Source organism: Accipiter gentilis, chromosome 26, assembly GCF_929443795.1.
Source record: "Accipiter gentilis chromosome 26, bAccGen1.1, whole genome shotgun sequence".
NCBI lineage: Eukaryota > Metazoa > Chordata > Aves > Accipitriformes > Accipitridae > Astur > Astur gentilis.
In genome coordinates this window covers 23,164,350-23,185,168 of record NC_064905.1, presented here as the reverse complement: position 1 = coordinate 23,185,168, position 20,819 = coordinate 23,164,350, and the positions used below count along the sequence as shown (strand labels likewise).

Here is a 20,819-nt window from a genome sequence, read left to right as displayed (position 1 = left end):
TAGAATTCAACTTGCTAAATTTTACTCTATTTGCACAGCTCTTACTGAGCCTACTGCTTTCTGTAGCCATAACTAAAAATTCAGCTAAATGAAGTGACTACATATTCACCAAACAGATCATAAAACATATGGTTTCTACTTTCTCAGCTTATGGCATTTTATTTGGTAAAAAGCAAGCCCTGTACATACCATGTCAACGCTGTCCACCCAAGAAAATAAACAGCCAAAGGAAAAATATGCTATGTTTTGACAATAACGGGGAGGGGGGGAGGGAATGTAAGGTCTTGCCAAAGTATATTTTATTTTTCTTGCCATTTTTCTTGTTTCTGTTGTTGCACTTCAACACTACAAAACAATATTCAAAAGGGTCAAAACAAATAATTTTGATGAAATTTCTAAATCTCTTCTGCCTGTACTTGAAATGTTCAAATTCTTCAAAGGCAGAGAGTTTGATCTGCAAATGCAAACACTTACAAGGAGCTTCCTGCAGTCAGACTTTGCCAGCACACAGTAACTTTCCAGCTTTCACTTGCAGAAGCTGGATCTGAATACCCCTATTAATTTAACGTGCAAGAACACTACAATTTTTCTTATCACTTATATCAGTATAAATAAAACTTGTAGATGCAATTACCTCTAAATATAAAGATGATGGGTTAACTCTAGTAAGAAATTCCTTGAATATACATTTTAAGCAGTAAGCCTATTTGAGCAGCAATTTTCCAAAGTCAAGTAACCATGGTTCACTAAGTCTGAACTAGGGAATCTGAAATCTTTGATTCTGCTGCAACAAACACCACACAGAATGAGGAAGAGACTGACGCTCCAAAGTCAATCCAGTATTTATACATCAGTAAGCTCTACAGAGCACCCACTATCAGATGAGCAAAAACTTATTTTATAGCCTGTCATGGAAGCCAGCAATTAAGTACCATGCAGCCACTTGCTCACTCCTCCCCCTCCCAGTGGGAGGAGGAGGACAATTGGGGGAAAAAACCCTAAAACTCATGGGTTGAGAGAACAGTTTAATAACTAAAATAAAATATAACAATAATAATAATAATTGTAATGAAAAGGAATACAACAAAAAGAGAGAAATTGGATGCAAAAAAAGACAAGTGATGCACAATGCAATTGTTCACCACCTGCTGAGCGATGCCTGAGCAGCGATCTGCCCTTCCCAGCCAACTCCCCCCAGTTTATATACTGAGCATGACATTCCATGGTATGGAATATCCATACCAAACTTTGGCTAGTTTGGGTCAGCTGTCCTGGCCACACTCCCTCCCAGCTTCTTGTGCACCTGCTTGCTGGCAGAGCATGGGAAACTGAAAAATCTTTAACTTAGGATGAGCACTACTTTGCAACAACTAAAACATCAGTGTGCTGCCAACTTTGTTCTCACACTAAATCCAAAACATAATGTACCAGCTACCAGGAAGAAAATTAACTCTATCCCAGCCAAAACCAGGACGTAGCCCTTCACTGATGCAAATATATAGCAGTTACGCTGTGTGTGATTTTACAGCTAAGCATAATTTCAGAAAACTCCCACCTGGCAGCCTACTGGTGGAAAGCTTAGCAATTTAGATGCCCCTCCCACAGCTGCATAGGGACATCCACATCTGACCAGTGCAAGGCTGGACAGGGAGGGACTAGGTCAACCCTTTGACCTTGTTTGGTACAGCTGTTCTTTCACTGACACAAATGTAAAATACTCAGACTGCTGTATTAAAGGCAGCATTTCTCTGTCTTAGAAGCTTACCTTCTCAATCTAGAGGTTCCATATTTCTACCTAGACTTGCCCAAACGTATTTATTTTGTGCAAGTCCAATAAGTTTAAAATGTATTGAAATTACTGCAAACATGCAGATCATCATGGCATGTGTTCAATAGTAGGACACTTCCTAAAATATCAGAAACACTGCATAAATGCCATGTAGGCACAGTGAACATTCAAAGTGGGCACTTCGATAATCCCCAGGAATAAAGCAGTTCAACAAACTCCTGCATGTGTACAGCAATTGCTACCAGGTGTCAACAAATTACAACAGGTATCCTCAAATAAGGAAAAGGGCGGGGGGGAGGGAGGGGGAAGAGACAGGAACTTGGAGTGTCTTGGTTAACAGAAACATGGAAGACAGCAAGGTGAAAAGGTACCCAATGGACATGGAATCAGTGTTGTGTAAGGACAGCTCTGCAAAGGGTTTAACCAAATGCGTGCAGGCTAGTAAGCCTCTCTGGTACACTGCCACACCAATTCTGTTACTGTTACTTCTCCAGAGCCTGTATTTTGGAGGAACATCCCTTCACCTCCCAGTCCCATGGCCAGCTCTAGTAACACCACTGCCCAGATCAGTCCTACCAATTCCTTCCACAGCCACCACCTGTCCTGCCCCTTACTATTCAGTGAGCACGACACAGGGACACTAGAGATGGCACAAGACTGGGAAGGCTCATTAGATTGAGTCTCCACCCCATTCCTCATCTATAACTTGATAACCACTTCAGCTCTGCCAAGATCCTTCTGAGAATTTTGCAAGTCGCACTGAGTTTCCCCTACTGCAGTTACACTGCCAAAGAAGCCAAGACTTTTTTGTAAAAAAAAAAAATCTTGTAAACTTATACTTACATAAGCTACAAATGCAGAGGTATTCCATCCCCCTCACGTGCATAAGAAGTGCATAAGAAGCATTCATAGTACTTTGTACTTAGGCCACCAACAAAGCATCACAGATTAAGTGGAGAAAACGTATATCCACTACTTTTGCAGTCAGCTCTCCTTCAAAGAACCGTATTTTACTTGCAAAGCAAAGAAAATTTTATTTGAAAAAAAAGTTCAACATCCTGTTTGTTCTTAAACATCTCTTTTACAACACGAAGCATTAAAGATATGCCTACCGGTCTTGCCAACATCCATCCAGCCCAGTATCCTGCCTTCAACAGCAGCAATAGGAGACATTACTTAGGGAGTGAGACAAAGCCTAGAGCACATTCTGTGGTCCATTCCCCTCATATATTCTTTCAATACACAAACACATGCAAGTGTCTTACTGACAGGAGGAATGCTCCAGGAACATGACCACTTGTGCAGGACAGAAGGAAACGAAGACAAGTACAGTGGCACAGAAAGCAATCTGAATATCCTGGACTCACACAACCCCAGCTGGTTGTGAACTGTCGCACCACTTCCACGGAGTCCCAGTTTCAACTCCCTATCCGAAACCTCCTCTTTCCATATCTATTGCAGCTTGAAAGCCTCTACAAAGTCCCCATTCAGTCCCAGTGAGAGAGAGAACTGAAATTCTGCAGCAGACATATACACAGCTAGCGAGAACCTCCACACACCCTATCCCAAACAGACAGTATACGGACATCTTCCCACATTCTTCCCTACTGTCAAGATGACTTCCAAGCAGCGTCTGAAAACTGCTTGAGAGCACATATGTCTAAATCCAGTCTTGTAGGGTTCCAGTGTCCCTCATCTATGACATACAGTCTCCAGACAGGAAGATATTCTTTTCCAATGTGACCTAGTTAGAAAAACTAGCTGAAATACCCTGATATTTATGGTTAACTCAAACAGTTCTTACACTTGCAAAGTAAATTAAGCTTATCCCACAGTTCAGACCATTTCTAAATATCAACTTTATTCAACGAAATCCCTTATCAACAAGATACTTTAGATTACTATGTGTTTTCATTAGGCTGTATAACCTACATATCATGAACAAGTGAAAGTGTCTTCAGAATACATTCAGTTGTATGTGCAGATTACTGTAGGAAAGATAAAAACTGAGGCATAAAAACTCTTGTGAGACATAACTTGCTATCCATAAAGAGGTAAAAAAACCAAACCACCAAGCCACCCTTTCTCTGCTACCTATCATAAGAAGCATATATGGATTATTCCAAAACAGTCCTACTCAAAACACCTTGTGTTCTAGGACTCCCAACTTCCACAGTATTTGTATAGCTTGTCTGTGCATTAAAATAGTCATCTCACACACTTTTGTTTTCCACATAAGCAAAAGCAGTACCATCCTGCATATGACACATTGAGCTACTTTGGCATTAACATGTAACGTGTCCTTGTACAATATTAGGACAATACTGAGCTAAAGCTTGACAGGTCTTTTATGATTCTGTCCTAACAGACATCTTGAGAAAAATGGCAAAATCTGTTTCTAGTTAGAAAAGGCAAAGCTGTTTTCTAATAGCAGCAAAGTTTTCCCTCAGGATTTCTTCTTGGTGCTCTGAAGATGGCACAACTAGGATTGACATATTTATTTTTTTTGTGGACTAACCATAATTAGATTGTTCCACATTTTATCAAAGTAAGATTATTTAAGAGCTACTTTCTATAGCCAAATTTATACAGAGAAAAAAAGCAAAACCTTTTCAGAGGCCTTACCCCACCAGAAAAAGTAATAGTTTCCTAAAATGCCAATATTAAAAAAAAAGAAAGAAGTTATTTCAGCTACTTTCTGAAAGGCTTTAAGTTCTATACTTCTTGTCTCTTCCTGAGTTTTCTGCCTTGGAAAGGTGTAGATATTCAACTGCGGTTTTGTATTTCTAAAAGCCCTATGCCAGACTATGGGCTAGTAAGTGAAACCATCCTTACAGGATATCACAAAAAAGCACAGACTTAAGTAACCCAAATAGCAGAATAGATTTTTTTTCCTAGCCTTTTTCAGACCTAATCCACATTATTACTTTAATATGAGTATCTCCTGAACTGTGGTTGACTGCTTGGTACGAACTTGTCACTTCTTCTGGCAGGATGAGTTTAAAAAGACAACTTATTTTTCTGATAGTATATTGTTATCATTGTCAAAGCAGCATTCATTATGCATGGAAGGTTCCATGACAACACTAAATATCCTACACTACAGAACTCTGAAAAATGTGCCTTGAGTATTTTTACACAGTTGACATCTAAGAGTTCTTGTACAGACCTGGAGAATAAATATACTGTTTAGAGACAGCTGCATCACTGAAACTTTGCTAAGTGGAAGGTTATTGATGAAAGGAACTAGGGCGAGAACTGCAGTGCTGAACAAAGGCAATGAACTCACACACCAAAAAAATCCTATTCTTCCCATGCTATCAAGCACAGAAGATGATTTTTGCTTTGTTAGGGTAGTCTAACAGGCATCACATGGTTGGGAGAGCAATGACTAACCAGAAAACAAGTGACTACCTTTTATTGGACAGAGATTCACACACACACACAAAAAAAGAAGCAACACTCCATCAGTCCTTCCACCAAAATAGTAATAAGATCAGGTACACCAAAATTCATACATCATACTCATATTTGGGATGGATGATTCCATAATGCAAGAGTACTGATGATACACACGTCAAATGCAGTGTGCTACAGGAGTAGCACTCCCAAACAGGTCTTAGATAGCCCCAATAGCTCTTCATGTTTCAGATAAGTCTCAAACACTTGTCCTGTTTTCCTTTTGAAGATCCCCTTTCTGCATAGGGTGGTTGTTTGGTTTTTTTTTTTCCCCTCTTCCTTAAATAAGGGAGGAGCTAGAGCACATCACCACAGCTTTCAACTGCAGACATAGGGTGCCAGGCCACCCGGGCTTGCAAAGCTAAAACCAGCATACTACTTCCTACTGATAGCCCTAGCTGAAGTTCTAAAACAAGGCCAAAGAAAGCAGCGTTATTGTAGGAAGACAAGGAAACTTCTCAAAGTTGGAGCTGTGCAAAGAAGCCCAAAGAACTCATTGGAATAACAACAAATTAATAAAAAGCTAATCATAAAGAGAACTAATAAAACTTCACAAACACAGAACCTCATTCCCCCTACCGTGGGTCATTTTAACAGCCACAGCCTGCAGAAGCGCACCATCAGTTCTGCAAAGCATGCCATCGCTTACAGCGAGTACTTGCAGAGCTGACACGTGCAAAGAGAAACAGCACAGATATCTTTTAAGATCTCCACCCAAGCATCTCACTGAGCTATACCAGAAATAAACCAAACAAATGCTAAAGAGTGTTTGAACACACTACCTGAAGCAAAAATTCCTACAGCTGAAAACAAAATCCGAGGCAGTAGGAAATCGATAATCCCCGCTCAAAATTGCGCCTTCAAACAAGGGGCATCATTCAGGCTGATGAAGACTACTTAACGCCTTCCCGGAAAAAAGAACCCCAACACTTGGAAGTTACATACAGACTTATCAGCATCAGGAAGCACAAACGGCCCAGACGCGTTTGTTTCACACCTAAGTTACTGCCAACCACCGCAGCCGAGCCTGCCGGACACCCTCCGCCCCGAGGAGGCCCAGGCCCCGGCAGCTCACAGGGCCGCTCCGCCGCCGCACTCGCCGCAGGCCGGGCCCGCCACTCCCCAGCCCGGAGCGCGCCCCGGCAGGCCCAGCGGGGAGCGGCGGGCGGCGGCCCCTCGCCTGCACCGCAGCCCTGCCCGGCAGCGGCCCGCGCCCGTGGCGGGAGGCCGCAGCCCACGCGGGCAGCCCGACCCGCGGCGTCCCCGCCCGCGGCTCCCGGTCGCACCAGCCCGCCTGCCTCCCTCCCTCCCTCCCTCCCTCCCTGCCCCCCCCCCCCCCCCCCCCCGCGCCCCCCCCCCCCCCCCCCCCCCCCCCCGCCGCCGGGGCCTCACCGCCAGGTCCTGGGGCACGGCTCCGCTCATGGCCCGCACCGTGCCGCTCCGCCAGGCCCGGGAGGGCAGCGCAGGCCCCGGCTCCGGCCCCACCGCCTCGCCCTCGCCCGGCCCCGCCGCCAGCAGCAGCAGGAGCCGCTTCCCCACGGGGGAGGCCGCCGCGTCCGCCATCCCCGACGGGCAGGAGCCGCCGCCGCCGTCGGCCCGAGCCCCCTCGGTCACCGCCGCCCCGAGACACCGAGCAAGCGACCGCCCCGCGCTGGGCCTCCGAGCGCCGCCCGCCCCGATCCCGGCATGCACCTCGCTCGCACGGCCTCCCCCCCTTCCTCTGCCCCACAATGCCCCGCGCCGCCCCTCCCGGGGCGGCCGGGAGAGGAGGGGGGCGGTGCCAGAGCGCCGGGGGCCTGTGGCCGCCGGCCCGCGGAGGGGCGGCGGAGGCCGAGGGGCCACCGGCGGGGACGGGCCCCGCGGCGGGGCAGGGGAGCCGGTTGGCGGGGAGGAGGCGTAGCGGAAGGCCTTCCCGCGGCAGGGCCCCTCGTTAACCCCAAGTGCAAGATGTGAAATTGTCACAGAAATTAGGGCGGTTTTACCTGAATTGCGAGGTAGACTCACGCAAAAACCAGTAACGGTGACATCTTGGGATGTGGGATCCGAGTTGCGGTTCAGATTGGCATGAGGACATGCTGTTGGACCCAAATAACAGCAGCGCGTCACGGGTCTAGGTGCTTTGCTTTTCAGTGGGGCAGATTTTGAAAAGGCATTTATTGAGGGGGTGATTAAGATACAAAGTCATGGTGTGAGTGATTAGCTGATACATTTGAACACTTCTCACGTAGATTAATGCAATGCCCTAAACCTGCTTCTGTTCAACGTACTTGAACAACCACAAAATACTTCAGAATCCTACACTGCTAGAGAAATGACACGCAACTTCACATCTCTTTCTGCTTGTGCAGTAAAGACCCAGTAGCACCAATAGAAACTGGAATGAGGAGCAGATGCTATACTCCATACCACAACAAGGATATTCTTGTGGAAATAAGTTGTCCTCTTCTTGCGCATGTACCGTTTCCTCACTCTGGGAGAGTCGCATCTGGCACTGGATTAGGACCAGCAAAGGCAAGTTGCTTGCTTTCACTTCCATTTACTCAAATTGTTGTGCCAGGTTGTTTCAAGTAGATAACAACATCTCATCTTTGCTAGTTTCTGGTTATAGGGGTGCGATTTGCTGTACTGGGAAATTGGTAAGGCGATGCCCAGTAGCAGTTTGTATGATGTGCCTGTCCTCAGAAGCATGTTTCATCATTTCATCCCATTATCCGTACTCTTTATGGTATGATTTTAGTCCTGATGTGGCACGAAGATAAAATACTGAACAGATTCTAGGGCAGATTATTACATCAAGAGATAGTTGAAAAGACTTTTTTTTGGAAGCAGGGTCTGCCTTTGGTTGCCTTTTGAACAACTACATAGAACAAACAGTGGCATCAGAAGTCTGCTCTATCTTCCTCTGCTGTACAGCATCTGTGAGTTTGGATTTAGTACACACCACTAGCTTTCCTAACTCACCTCCCCCCCTCCTCCTTTTCTTTTTAAAGTACAGGAGCCAATACCTACATGAAAGATTACTGAAGGGTAGCAGAGCCATTATGTCCTGCGTCTAAGTGATTGCCATGGTAAATCCAAGATTAGCACTAAATTCTTTGAAGACCAGGCTTTGCTCTCGTGTCTTCAGTTTCTTTACTGAAACAGTAAGATCAGCTATGTATTAGAAATAGTACCACCATGTGTAAATTCCAAGTGGTCCTGTGTCCCCTTCCCATTCCACCAGCTCCAAGACTGAAATTGCCATGCTAAAGCAGGCCAGAATTTCCCATATCCCATCTCCTGAGCATGGTGCTGGATATTCCAGAGGCACACAACACCAGCTAGACAAATAGTGATATGATCCACCAAGAACAGGAAGGGGTTTCCTAACTTTCATTAATGATCAATACAGGGAGCACAGGCCATAAAACATGAACTAACTTCAATTTATGAAATACCTAACCACTTTTCTATGCTAATCCTGTTGCACCAACTTTTATTGTATGTTAGAAAAATTAGTTTCATGGGCTAATTTAGTGTATTAATTTCAAATACTATTTTACTGTAAAGGGGTGGAGGCAGCTATTGCTGTTTAGAGATATAAACTACACATTTAAAAGGCTGCAAAACCAGTTACCACAATTTCAACTTGTGAGAAGTCACCTAAGCAACCACCAGGCTACATCCAAAGCTGTGCCTCAACCACTGAAGATGGCTTCTTCTCCAGTCTGCCACCTTCACAACCTTGATTGATGGTCAATGCTCCAAAATCCAAAGAAAGTCATTTGCCAGAGTGGCTGATCCAGGGAGTGATTGTGTGGAAGATCCAACTTACCCAATTTGAGAAAAGCAGGACTGATGCAGACGCTCGCCTGGACACGCTTTCAACCCTCCCCTTCAATATTGTATCCAAGGCCACCCCTTCCATAGACAGCAGCCATATGCTTTGGAGAACTTTATTAAAATATATCCAAGAAGTAATCAAACATTTTCTAATGAGTCAGGAGAGAACTGAAGTGAGAAAAACACCTGTACAGATGACAGTGGTGTAAGTGTCTGTTTACATGCTTTATTTCAACGTTTCACAGTTTAGTCATTGTCTACAAAAATATATTTCTGAAACTCTGAGTCCTCTATAAAAAAAGCTGGTCAGCAGCAGTGACCCTGACAAACAGAATGTACCTTGGGACAGTGTGAGCACCTCCTGTAAGCACATTAGTGCAGCTAGGGCACTCCTGCCTCACCCTGGGAGACTTCTGTTCTTTGGGATTAAAGCTCTGCGCTAGCTCTGAAGGAAGGCATTCAAAAAAAAAAAAAAAATCCTTCCACTTCTGCATACTGCACTAGACTTGGGAGGGGGAGCTGCAAGTCAGTGTGTCACACAGGAGAGAGTGCTAACAAAGGACCTGGCACTCAGGGGATGGAGAAGACCACAGGGTACTTTAGTACTGGTAAATTTTCCTTTGGGCTATCTGTTCAGAACAGCCTTTGTCTGGTGATAATAGGTTCAGTCTACAAGCAGAGGTGCAAATGGCATACAAGCAGAGTAATCCTATAAGCACAAAGAGAGTTCTTCTTTGAGGTCATGATAAGGGTTCTGTTCATTTTTACCTCAACATTTTCTGCTGTGGCTTTAATCAAGAGGAACATTGCCTTCATATCCAATCACAAGCCTACATAGTGTTGGATAGAACACAGCCACTATCAATGCTGTCAGCTTCTACTTCTTAGTACCCATAACTGGAAATATTTCTTATATCAATTAATTCCTATGCTTACACTAGTCACCAGTGTACCTAGGCACCCAAAATAAGAATTAAGAAACTCAAATGTCCCTCAAATGAGATCTTTCCACTCTTCCTCTGCTCAGTTATTTGACTGGTTTATAGCGATACTTAAGAAGAAAAAAAATTGCTGCCTCTTTTAAAAAAATAAATCTATCTTACATTGTGCTCTAGAAGAGACAAGGTCAATGTACTCTGATCCTCTGTATTCACAAAGCTCCTAACTAGAAGCCCCTTACCACAAAATAATCTCAGACTTGAACCTCTAAGCAGGGCAGGAATTTTCAGCAGCAAATAAGGAAGGAGTAGCTACTGACAGACTACTTCCCATATGTGGTAATAGACAGATGAGCGCTCAGTCCCTGAAAATTTTTCCCCATCTGCCTGACAGAACAGCTTTCTGAGCTAGTAGATTGTAAAACTTAGATTTCTTAGAGATTAGAGAACTCGGGAAAGAGCTGCTGGTTTTTTTAGGTACGGCTGCAATCAACATGCTTCTGAGCTCTAGGCTTCTGTTCAGAAAAAGTTCTCCTGTAACTTGTGCCTACCACCAGTCCCAGTCTGACCTACTAAACCTGAGCAGCCAAGGAGGTATATGAATTTTAAGTAGAATCAGCATCATCCACGAAAACAAAAGCCAAGAACCTTCACCAAGACAAATACCTTATCAAAAAAGACACTCAGCACTAGAGAACTAATATCATCTCACTAATGCTAAACAGTTAAAGTGTAAAATCTGTAAGAAAACAGCTGAAGTTTACTTCTTGCCTATTTTCCTTTCTTGAATTGCTGGGGGGGGGGGGGGGGGGGCAGGTAGAGGAGAAAGGAATGAGTCACATCGCTGTATCAGTAGTAAGCCATCATATGAAGGCAGTATTGGAGAAAAAATTAAAACCAGGAAAAAAATCTGAAAACTTAGTGACTCCAAAAGCTTTCCTCAGCTTCCCAAACTGTAAACAGCCTAAACAGAGGATTTTGTCCAGGCGTATTTCCAGTCTGCTCCCAGTTGTTCAGCTTCCAGCCACAGACACACAACAGAGTGAATAATCAAGGGAGGCAGACAAACCCATGCATAGGATATGCCTCCCATATAGCACCTACTTTCATATACCCACACAACATGAACAAATCAATCAGGAATTGGTACATCTTGTGCATGTAAAGGCTTTAACTAAAGTGTAACAAGTTGAAATTAAAGGAAGATTTGGAATTAAGAAAAATCTCCTGTGGAACCTGTTTTGCTGAAGACTCCATACCCCTCAAAGAAGCAATTCATATTCAATCACTTGGGAAATGGGAAAAGACTTGAGCACAACAATCCTGCCTTGGATTCAGATGACAAGCTAAGAGTGCTCTTTCTCCTTTAGTATCACAAAGCTTATTCATGTAAAAAAAACACTGTCTTGCCCTGCCCACTATTGGAGATGCAGTATATGCTAGCAAAGCTGATGTAATTTGGTCAACTGTTAAAAGCTGCCTTCTCCATCACCATAGAGACAAGTGGTATGTTACTTCTAGCTGATGCAGTTACGCAAAAAAAAAAAAACCCAAACCCCAAAACAAACCTACAGCACAAAGCTTAGAATTCTAACGACAGATACCTTGTGGATAAACACTGCCATTAGACTGAGGTACATGTGTGTGTGAAGAACCAGCAACTGCAGCTGCGAGTTATTGCTACTTGCTGTCTCCCAGTGCAAGTTTTTTCCCATTTCTGCATTCTCTTGCCTTCTCTGAGTTACACAGACTCCAGGGTGAACTATTCTGAAGCCTCACAAACACAGTGGCCACCAGAACACATTTGATGACATTTTAATCCCTTCCAAAGTATTTACAAGGCTGGTTTTGAGACTGTTACTTTTAACTTCAGGCCTAGTACTGCATAGACAAAATTTTGTATGGTCAAGAATTAGCAATGCCTGTGCTATGTCTGTTCTCACAGGAAACCTTAATTAAAACAAGCAAAGTAATACACAGAGCTGAGCCCAGGCCGCATTCTACCAAGGGCATAATAAAGACAATAGTCACAACTTCTCCAATTCACTAGTATTTTTCTAGTATTCTCATGACTACACTGAGAGGTTCAGCCAAATTAAATTTAAGCTACAAGTCACAACTGAAAAGTGTGCACTGAAGTCTGGTGTTAGGAACACTGAGGGCCATCCCTGATCAGGCAGCTCCACTTCTGTTTTCAAGCGCACAAGGACAATTCCCCATCACAGACAACCAAGGCAGATATATGGGAAAACTCATTCATTAAACCAAGTATTTCCGAGGGGAGGCAAGGTCACTGCTGCACTGCCCCAGAGAAGGAGAAAGATTCACTGAGAGATTAAAACTAAAGGGTTACAAAATAAAGGCAAGAGCTAAAGTTTGCCGGTAATGAAACGCATTCTCCCATCCTGTACGAACAGGAAACAGTCTCTGTAGGGTGTTAAAGAAGGTCCTAGGAGGAGATAGCCTCCTGCTTTTTTCTGCTGCCAGAGAAGAGGAGAGGAAGATGCTGCTATTGGTCAGCAGGTATCTCTCTGTCTGCATCCAGTTTGCTCGTCTCTCCTGGGGAAGGGGTACGCGGTGCAGAGTGAGAAACAGGAGGGATCCCGTGAGCTACAATCCCTTCCACTACTGGTGGTTCTGGTAGCCCAGGGGCGGGTACTCCCACTACTCCCGGAGGAAACCTAAAACCAATAGAAACATAGAAATTACAAGCTTGTCCAACAGAGTTACGGATGGGGAAAGAAGCCATGCCCCCAGGCACCTGCTGAATACAAATCTCTCTTTTTATCAGAAATGCTCCAAGATAGAACACAGGGAAAGTATCCAGAGCTGAAGAGTAGCAGTTACATCCCAATACGAAATGACACCTGTTCTCAGACAGGCAGAGATAGTCTCAGGTCACATAGTGAGCATTGGGAAAACAGGTACAACGTTCATCTCCAGTGGACAACAGTGTGAGGCACTCTGTAAAGGTACCCTGAAGGGCTGCAAATTCCCTCCCCATCAGCAGGAGGAGTACAAGTTGTCAGTTATTCTTCACTGGGTTCTAAGATAGAAAAAGTAAGGAACTAAACTAATAAACCAGCTAGACCCAAGATAAAAAACAGGAGAGCGATCTCATGAATTGCTAATGAACTACTCTACCATTACTTCCATTCTGCCTCCCTGGGCCCTCTCCATAAATATATCTTAGCCTCTATAGATCTCGCAGAGAAGGGAATATATTTCCTACTTTGCAGACAGGAGAAAAACAGAAGGGAAGCAACCTGCCCAATCATTTGGCAGGTCTGTAACACAAACTGAAATACACCCTATCTAGGCCACTACCCAAATCCACTGGAGAATGTCTCTTTACTAGTCCATATTTAGGGTACAGATAAGAACCGTGCTTTGTTTATAAAGCCCTAATGATATGCACAACTTCTAAATGTTAAGATCCAGACCTCTTTTCAGGCACCCAGTAGGCTTTCTTATATCAAGACACCTCTACGGCAGGTCTTGCAAGGATTTGGAAAAATTAACCACTATGCAGCTGCAAATAAAAATGACCAAGTTAATGTTAAATCCTAGTACAGCTTCAGAAGTGCTGCTGTTAAGTTTCTGGAAAGAGCTCATATACAGAGTATATAGGAACAGAAACACACCTGCTTGCGAGTATAAGCAGCTCTCGAATCCAAAGAGGGATGTTGGCCTACTTCAGTAGGAAGATATGCTTGGAAGCAGTCAGCTTGAACAACCTGCATATCTCACCTGTAAGCTGCAGCTCCATTGAGTTCTGGGTGGACAGTTGCAGGATCAATACTGGACCACTGAGCTGCTAACAGCAAGTACTCCTTATTAACACAGTTCCTCAAAGCATCAGGTATGTGACCTGCAAGAGCACCAAGAATGACAAAAAAACCAGACACAAATAGGAGAGGCTCATTCCCTGAAGCATTTACAAAGGAAAGTAGAAAGGAAATGTGCAACATCTTTTCCATCTACCTCCACAGGATAACACTGGGCAGGGAAGGCTCTCCTCTGAACAACTGGTCTCTGGAAAAGACAAGAAACTGATCCTTCCTTCCCACTCCTGTGATCTTGTGGAAATGCTTGGCCACAACTGCAATGCCAAGCCACACCTTTCCCAAGACACAATATGCACTACTCCAGAAAAAAGGTGTACAGTATAACTGTCAAAGGAATTATTGCAAAGGATGTGGAAGATGTACTAGGTACAAGGCTTTACCACAGAGGGAAAGTGCCACTCCAGCATTAGGTACAAGATTCTCAGAAGGCAAAGACACAATTATCAACTTAGGCTCCAGTTCCAGAAACCAGTTACAGAGTCTAAGTTTTCAGAACAATCAGCATAATCCTTGCAGTGAACTAACAAAAGAATACTAATTCAGCAGCAGCTAATTCAGAGCACACAGTCCTCCTCATTACCTGTAATAGCTCTGCGGATCTCTTTAGCTGCATCTTCTCTGGATTCAATGGAAGCCTGCTCACTGTACCAGGCAGTGTGAGGGGTGCAGATCACATTGGGTGCATCTTTTAAGGGCCCCTGAGCAAAGCTGGGGGGGGGAGGGAGAGGGAGAGGGAGAGAGAGAGAAGAGTGGTTTGTCTCCAGAAGCGATAACCCCATGTGTCCCCTCGGGTACCACTGTAACTCAAATTTAACAAAAAACCCGAAAGAATCATCCAGCACAGGTGAGTCACAGGATAGCAGCAAGCATGCAGTTGCAACATTACCTAAAAGGCTCAGACTCATGCACGTCCAATGCTGTTCCTCTGATTCTCCCCTCTTTCAAGGCTTGCGCTAAGGCTTTCTCATCTACCAGCCCTCCCCGGGCTGTGTTCACTAAGAAGCAGCCTTGGCGCATCTGGAAGAAGAAAAACATTAAGTGGGTTGAGAATGAGACTTTTCATGGAAGCTAAGCGAATCTTGGGAAGTCTACTGGAAATGAGCAGGAGCCTGCAGTGATTAGATGAGGCCTGGACGAACTAGGAGTGCTCTCACTGCAAAGCTAACCACAGGGGAAATGCCTGCAAGCAATGCTTGAGAAATTTGCTTTAAAAATGAACAAACAAAACCACAAGACAACAAGGGCAAAAGTGGAACTCTCAAGTTCTGCACTCCATATTCATCCTACTACATTAAAAAAGAAAGAGGACATGAATCAAGTATCCAGCTATACAAAACTGGACTACAACGTCCAGAAGTCTCTCATGAAAGCACTGAAAAGCATTCACAGTCTAGTGGAGTAAAGCCCGAGACTGACTTTGCAGTGGGCTTGGGCAGAGAGGCTTTGGCAGAGCTGTGTAAAGACACTTACACAGTCCCAGCCACACCACATCTAGCTCTAACCAGCAGAGTCAATGCATTTTAAAGGTAACTTGAAATTAATGAATCACCAAAAACATTCCTTCTAAATGAAATTACTTGGCAAAAAGAGCCAATCCTATTCTTAACATGAAATTCTATACAGCACAAAGCACAGGCACCCGGATCCACACGCTCCCAGCCTCCAAAGGCAGCAGGAGGCACACGACAGAGGCAGCAGGATTCACACGCTCTCAGCCTCTGTGAAAGCAGCAGTTTCTGTTTGCATTCATTTCCACAGTTCTCTGTGGGGGAAATCAAGCTCCTGCTGCACCTGTTTAATAGTGAAGTCATTGATGAGGTGATGGTTATGTTCATTCAGGCTGCAGTGCAATGTGATGCAATCGCTGTGCATTAGTAGATCCTGCAGGGTTCCTACTCGTTGTAAACCCAAGGATCGCTCCACTCCATCCGGCAGATAGGGATCATAGAAAATCACGTTGAAGCCAAAGGACTTGGCTCGCAGAGCCACTGCCTGTCCAACTCGGCCTTCACAAAAGAAAACCCACAATCATCAAGGAAAGGTAAAACAAACTTTAAAGACAAGATACTGGGGTAGACTGGGAGCCTACACTGGAGTCTACTGCCAGGGCCCAAGGTACTGCAGCCCTGGAAACCCCTAGGATTGCCACAGGGATCCAGAGGAGGCTATTCAGTGCTGATCCCATGTGGCTAATTCTAGTCCTTCCCCATGCAATAGCCAGAGCTTAGCCTAGAAGGAGCTCTGTTTTTCAGATCAAATCTGGACCCTGAGTCAGAGGCAGTAGTAATCTGATTACAAGAACTTGGAGAAGGAATTGGTAGCTTTCAAGTGGCTTTGTTACTGATACAGAGCCTAGCACACAGGGAAACAGTCACCGAGAAGAGCTGTCTGAATGTTCCAATTCTTCTAGCCATTTGAATATGAAAAAAATCCCCAATCCCATGACATACACCCAACTCTTGAAGATATCCAGCATCACAGAATAGGACACTAGCATTCCTTATGAGTCAGTGTGTTTCACAATGAACAGCTGTAAAATTATCACTTTTTTCAGTCTGTAACTATTAGGTTCCCAAAAACTTTCACAGTTCACTTTTCGATCTAACAGTTCCCATCACTTACCTAGTCCAATGATGCCCAAAGTCTCCCCACGGATACGCACAGCGCCTCCAGCCACCTCTCGAATCTGTTCTACACTTGAGGCTCGATTCCCTTCCCGCATAGCCTGATGCAGCCAAGTAACACGGCGATAGAGGTTCAAGATGTGGCAGAGGGTGGAGTCAGCAGTCTCCTCTACTGAGGAGGAAGGGATGTTGCAAACGGCAATGCCTACAAAGCCATAGAGGTCATATAAGATTTTTAGCATCACAACACTAAACCAACATAGAGCTCTTCAGGCATAAGTGCTGAAAGATAATGCAGTGCTCCGGAACTACTGCCAAGAAACACAGGATTCATTTCAGAAGCTCATTCTACAGCAACATAGATGCGACCAGCCAGCTTTTTAACCCCAAGGAAACACCCTTCCTTCCTTAAAAATATTAATTTGATTGACACGCTTGCCAGAAAAAAAGCCCCATAGGCTGAAATGAGAAAACTAGGTCATACAAGTGATGCAAGAAACTGTTTTAGAAGATCTGCAGCCAAAAGGATGCACTCATTCCAGAGATACTCCTGACAGATTAACTGGCAGACTGTAGAAGAATTAAGACAGATGGTTGAGCTCTTTCATGCCTCACAGTCCAGATGCTCACTGCAAGCATCAGCTTCCCTAGGAGCAACAATAAGTAACTAACTCATTAAATGCAGAGAGAAGCCACAGGAGTCTCTCTAAATCCATTTTAAGTTACGCTTAAAAATAACAATACATAACACTCCCACTCTAGAATAACATACAGCCACCAGGGACCATAAAGCCCATGGCTAGAGCTATCAGGTAAATTACTAATGCAAACAGAGTTAAAGGCCTGGAAGCACAAATTACTGTCAGGAAAGGGAAAGGTGATGGAACACTGTAGCAAAATCTGGTCATTTCTGAGCAGTCTGTTTAAAAAAACAAACCAAAACCAAAAAAACCCGAAAGGGCGGGGGGGCTGGCAACATACCACTTCACTGCTGCTATCCTTGATTCAACAAACCAGCCAAGACATAAAAATAACTAGACAAAAAAATGGTCTCTTCCCAAGCATAACCCTAGCCACTTGCCAAACCAAGGAAACTATTCCTCCTCAAAAGTCCGCTGCCTATCTAAAAACTAGGAATAAAATCTAGGCAGTGGATGAAGGCACATAAAATTCAGCAATGCATCACTCTTTTGTAAGCCTGTTACAGAGGAGACATTTGACTAAACTCAGAACATGCCCTCCCAAGGGAACTAGGAGAGCAATGGCCACAGGCAATCCCCGATATCTGACTCATTTTCTCTATCAAATCCTTTGCAACTGTGCCATAATGCCACAGAGATGACTTGGAGGACATGAGAAGGGGAAATAGGGAGACCTAACTTTTAATCTCCCTGGTTACCATCTCATTCAACTTCAGACAAGCCACAAGTATTCATCTCTTACACAGCTAGAAACAAATTTCTGTTTACATGCAATATTATGCCTAAATGTAAGAAAATGCAAATATACACAACAGTCCTTTGGTCCGATTTGAAGAATCGGAACACACAAGGAACAGGATCTTACCTCAGAATGCATTAGAGTCTGGCTAAGAATGAAAATAGTCATTATTTGTCCATAAAAAAAGCAAATATGTCCACGCATAAAGGTCATCATACTATTTCTCCAAAGCAAAAGTGGCAACCAGCAGCCTGATGGTGAAGGAACTTTGACCCATTTCTCCTTGGGTTAATGAGTGTGGAGCGGGGAGAAAGGGAAAGCTTTGAACCTGAATGAATCAAAGATATGGATGGTGACTTTAAATAGTGAACCCTAAGACTAGATTAGGTTCCAAACTCAGCCCAAAAATATAATGGCTGGATGAGAGCCAAAGACCTTGCCAGGAACTCCAGAGACTATCCAGGTGAATCATTCAGATGAGAAGACCCTTTAGACCTAATTCAAGCACTACACAAATATGCACTCTTCATTTATTTGCAATTCATCTCTTCTTACAGATCTGGAAATCGTAATGACTATTTCAGTAAGTACCTGCATTTCATTTAAGCTTAATCTGATCTGTGTTACATTAAGGAAGATCTCAACTCACTGACACAAACCTACAAAAGAAGGGCCAGGGTACTTAGACGATCTACCTCACCTAGGAGACTACAAGGTCCAAAAGTGCCACTGCCATACGTTTAGTAGATAGCAGCTTTTTGTCACCTGATCCAGACACTCTTCACATGCCTAGAGCTCTAGAGGGATCAGTAATGAAGTGTTGAATCAGAACCTACCTGCTTATAAAAAATTATCAGGAAAACTCATTTATCAAGCATTTACAGTGAGTTTATCCTGCATCAGCATTTGCAGGATGCTTTCAAGACTGAATAAATCAGAGTTTGCTCAATTCTTTCCTCACAAACAACCCAAAGCCGCCTCACCAAAAGTTACCTAGACACCGTATTCAGGTTTCTGAATCCCAAATGACAGCAGAAACACTAACATCCATGGCAGAGCAATCTGAGAACTGAGAATCTTTCCTTCAGGCCACCTACCAACTCTGATATTGGTCAGCTTCCTAAAGATGCCCAATACTAAGCAGCTCCAAATCTTTTTACGTAAAGGGTTTTAAACACACTCAGCTATAAAACAGAAAACCATGTGCAGTGTTCTACTTCACATTCAGTTCTGATCGCGACAGAGCCCTAATGGTGTCGTCATACCTAATTCTGCAGCGGATTTGATGTCAACATTGTCATAGCCACTGCCAATACGCACAATGACCCTGAGGGCTTTGAATTTCTCCAGATCCTGGCGAGAAAGGGTAATGGTGTGATACATCAGAGCTCCGACTGCCTCATTCAGCACCTACAACAAAAACCAGTCCAAATCAATCTCTGCTTTGGTTACTCTAAGAGGCAGAGCTCTTCATCTGAACACTTGCACATTTTCTTGCCCACCTTTTCATGGATTTCCTGAGTTGACTGAGCATCACAAAATGCCACTGTGGCAACATCTTTCAAGATGGGCATCTCCACAGTGCAATCTCGTCCATCCAGGAGTGCAACCAGTGGCCGTGCTGGCATTGGCCCGTTCACAATAGGAGGCCGTATACCTATTAAGAAAGTCAGCAGGAACGATTACATGAGAGACAAGAATTCTGGAACCCTCATTTGCTAGTCCAACAAGTCACTAGTTCTGTTAGAATTCTGTAGTATTTCAGAACGGATTAGTCAAAGCCAAAGAAATAAAGAAGGAACACAGGGAGATGAAGCTAGAAAAACAAACCCCTCTGCCACCACTGTATAAAGAAAAACAAAGCATGTTTCATCATCAATGAGATAATAGAGGTAGTCTACTCAGGAGCACTCTAAGCTCCTGAAACTAGTTCTAAAGCCTCTTCAGGCCTACTCCCCGTTAACCTGCGCACCCCTCCTGCCGCAGCACGCCAAGACACTAAGCCTGCTTCCTCCTGGAGCGAGCAGAAGAACGTGTAGGTTCACGAGACCTCTGACAGTCCTTGGCAGCCGCCCCTTTCCCGGCGGACGAGGCACTGACGCCCCCCCCCCCCCGGCCCCCGCAGCAGGGCCGCAGGCAGCGTGTGGCAGGAGGGCTGGGCGGAAGCCCGCCCGCAGGCAGCCGGGACCGGACAGGCTGCCGGCAGCTCTGCCCGCCGGCGGCCGGAGGGGCACCCCGGCTGCCCCGGGAGAGCAGCGGCCGGGCCCGGCTCCGCTCCCCTCCCCCGCCGCCGCCGCCGCCCTGCCGGGGGGCGCCCAGCCCCGCCTCACCTTCGCAGATCCGGTCCAGCCGCTGCCGCTTCACTTTGTGCCGGTCCATGGGCCGCCCCGCGCCGCCCCTCAGCGCTGCGGAGGGACACCCCGTCACTCGCCGCCGTCGGCTCCCGCCGCCCGCGCAGACGCGCCCGCCGCCGGCTGCCGGGAGGAAGCGGAAGGGCCGGGCCGCAGCCCCGCGCCGAGCGGCCCAGCCGCCACAGAGGCGCCGCAGCTCGGGGCGCCGCTCGCTTCCGCTTCCGGCCCGCGCCCGCCGCCGCCGCCCGCCCCACAAACCTTTGCGGTGAGACGGCGAGCGAGGCCCAGCGGCGGCGGGACGGGGGCGAGCCGGGCGCCGCCGCCGCTCCGCGGCCTCTACGGTCCTCCCGCGGGCCGCCGGGTCCTAGCTGTCCTTGGTCATAGCCGGCTCTGGGCCGTCCGGGTCCTGCGGCAGCGCCGCGGGCTGCCGGCCCGGCCGGGGACCCGCCGTCCTCCCGCCGTCCCACCGGGCGACGAGGGAGCGCCGAGCAGGGCCGAGCGCCGCGGCCACTCCGCCCGCCCCCCGCGCCGGGCGGGCCCTGCGCGGC

At 45.7% G+C, this 20,819-nt stretch overlaps 2 protein-coding genes across 5 annotated transcripts in view; both read right to left on the bottom strand.

The window, feature by feature from the left end:
* KDM3B (lysine demethylase 3B) overlaps positions 1-6,927 on the bottom strand; it is a 71,802-nt gene extending 64,875 nt beyond the window's left edge. For 2 of the 3 annotated variants that reach the window (XR_007509711.1, XM_049829775.1), the window contains exon 1: positions 6,641-6,927. Coding sequence is in view for 1 of the 3 variants with exons in the window: in XM_049829775.1 (XP_049685732.1) it covers positions 6,641-6,811 (171 nt within the window). In the remaining 2 variants the exon portion in view is untranslated. The remainder of the gene's footprint in view (positions 1-6,640) is intronic. The other variant, XM_049829776.1, reaches the window with a different exon arrangement.
* A 2,242-nt stretch (positions 6,928-9,169) lies between these two features.
* LOC126051067 (C-terminal-binding protein 2) lies at positions 9,170-20,789 on the bottom strand. 2 transcript variants are annotated; one of them, XM_049829788.1, is made up of 10 exons: positions 20,530-20,789; positions 20,251-20,325; positions 19,423-19,577; positions 19,186-19,330; positions 16,479-16,685; positions 15,648-15,862; positions 14,743-14,873; positions 14,437-14,564; positions 13,759-13,879; positions 9,170-12,689 (listed from the first exon to the last, which is right to left on the bottom strand). In XM_049829788.1, exons 2-10 carry the CDS (start codon positions 20,297-20,299, stop codon positions 12,518-12,520), a joined length of 1,323 nt encoding a protein of 440 aa, XP_049685745.1. In that variant the 5' UTR covers positions 20,300-20,325; positions 20,530-20,789; the 3' UTR covers positions 9,170-12,517. The 2 variants fall into 2 exon arrangements, with proteins under 2 accessions (XP_049685745.1, XP_049685744.1); XM_049829787.1 differs by having other exon boundaries at positions 20,251-20,789.
* Positions 20,790-20,819: the final 30 nt, after the last annotated feature.

Bases quoted from the DNA above. Each gene is read 5' to 3' on its own strand.
- LOC126051067 (XM_049829787.1), bottom strand. From the start codon at position 20,299: ATGGACCGGCACAAAGTGAAGCGGCAGCGGCTGGACCGGATCTGCGAA. The intron at 19,331-19,422 runs GTGGGCAAGAAA...TTTTTGTTGTAG, and splicing joins CTCAGGAAATCCATGAAAAG to GTGCTGAATGAGGCAGTCGG. The intron at 13,880-14,436 runs GTAATGAGGAGG...GTGCTCTTGCAG, and splicing joins GATCCGCAGAGCTATTACAG to GTCACATACCTGATGCTTTG.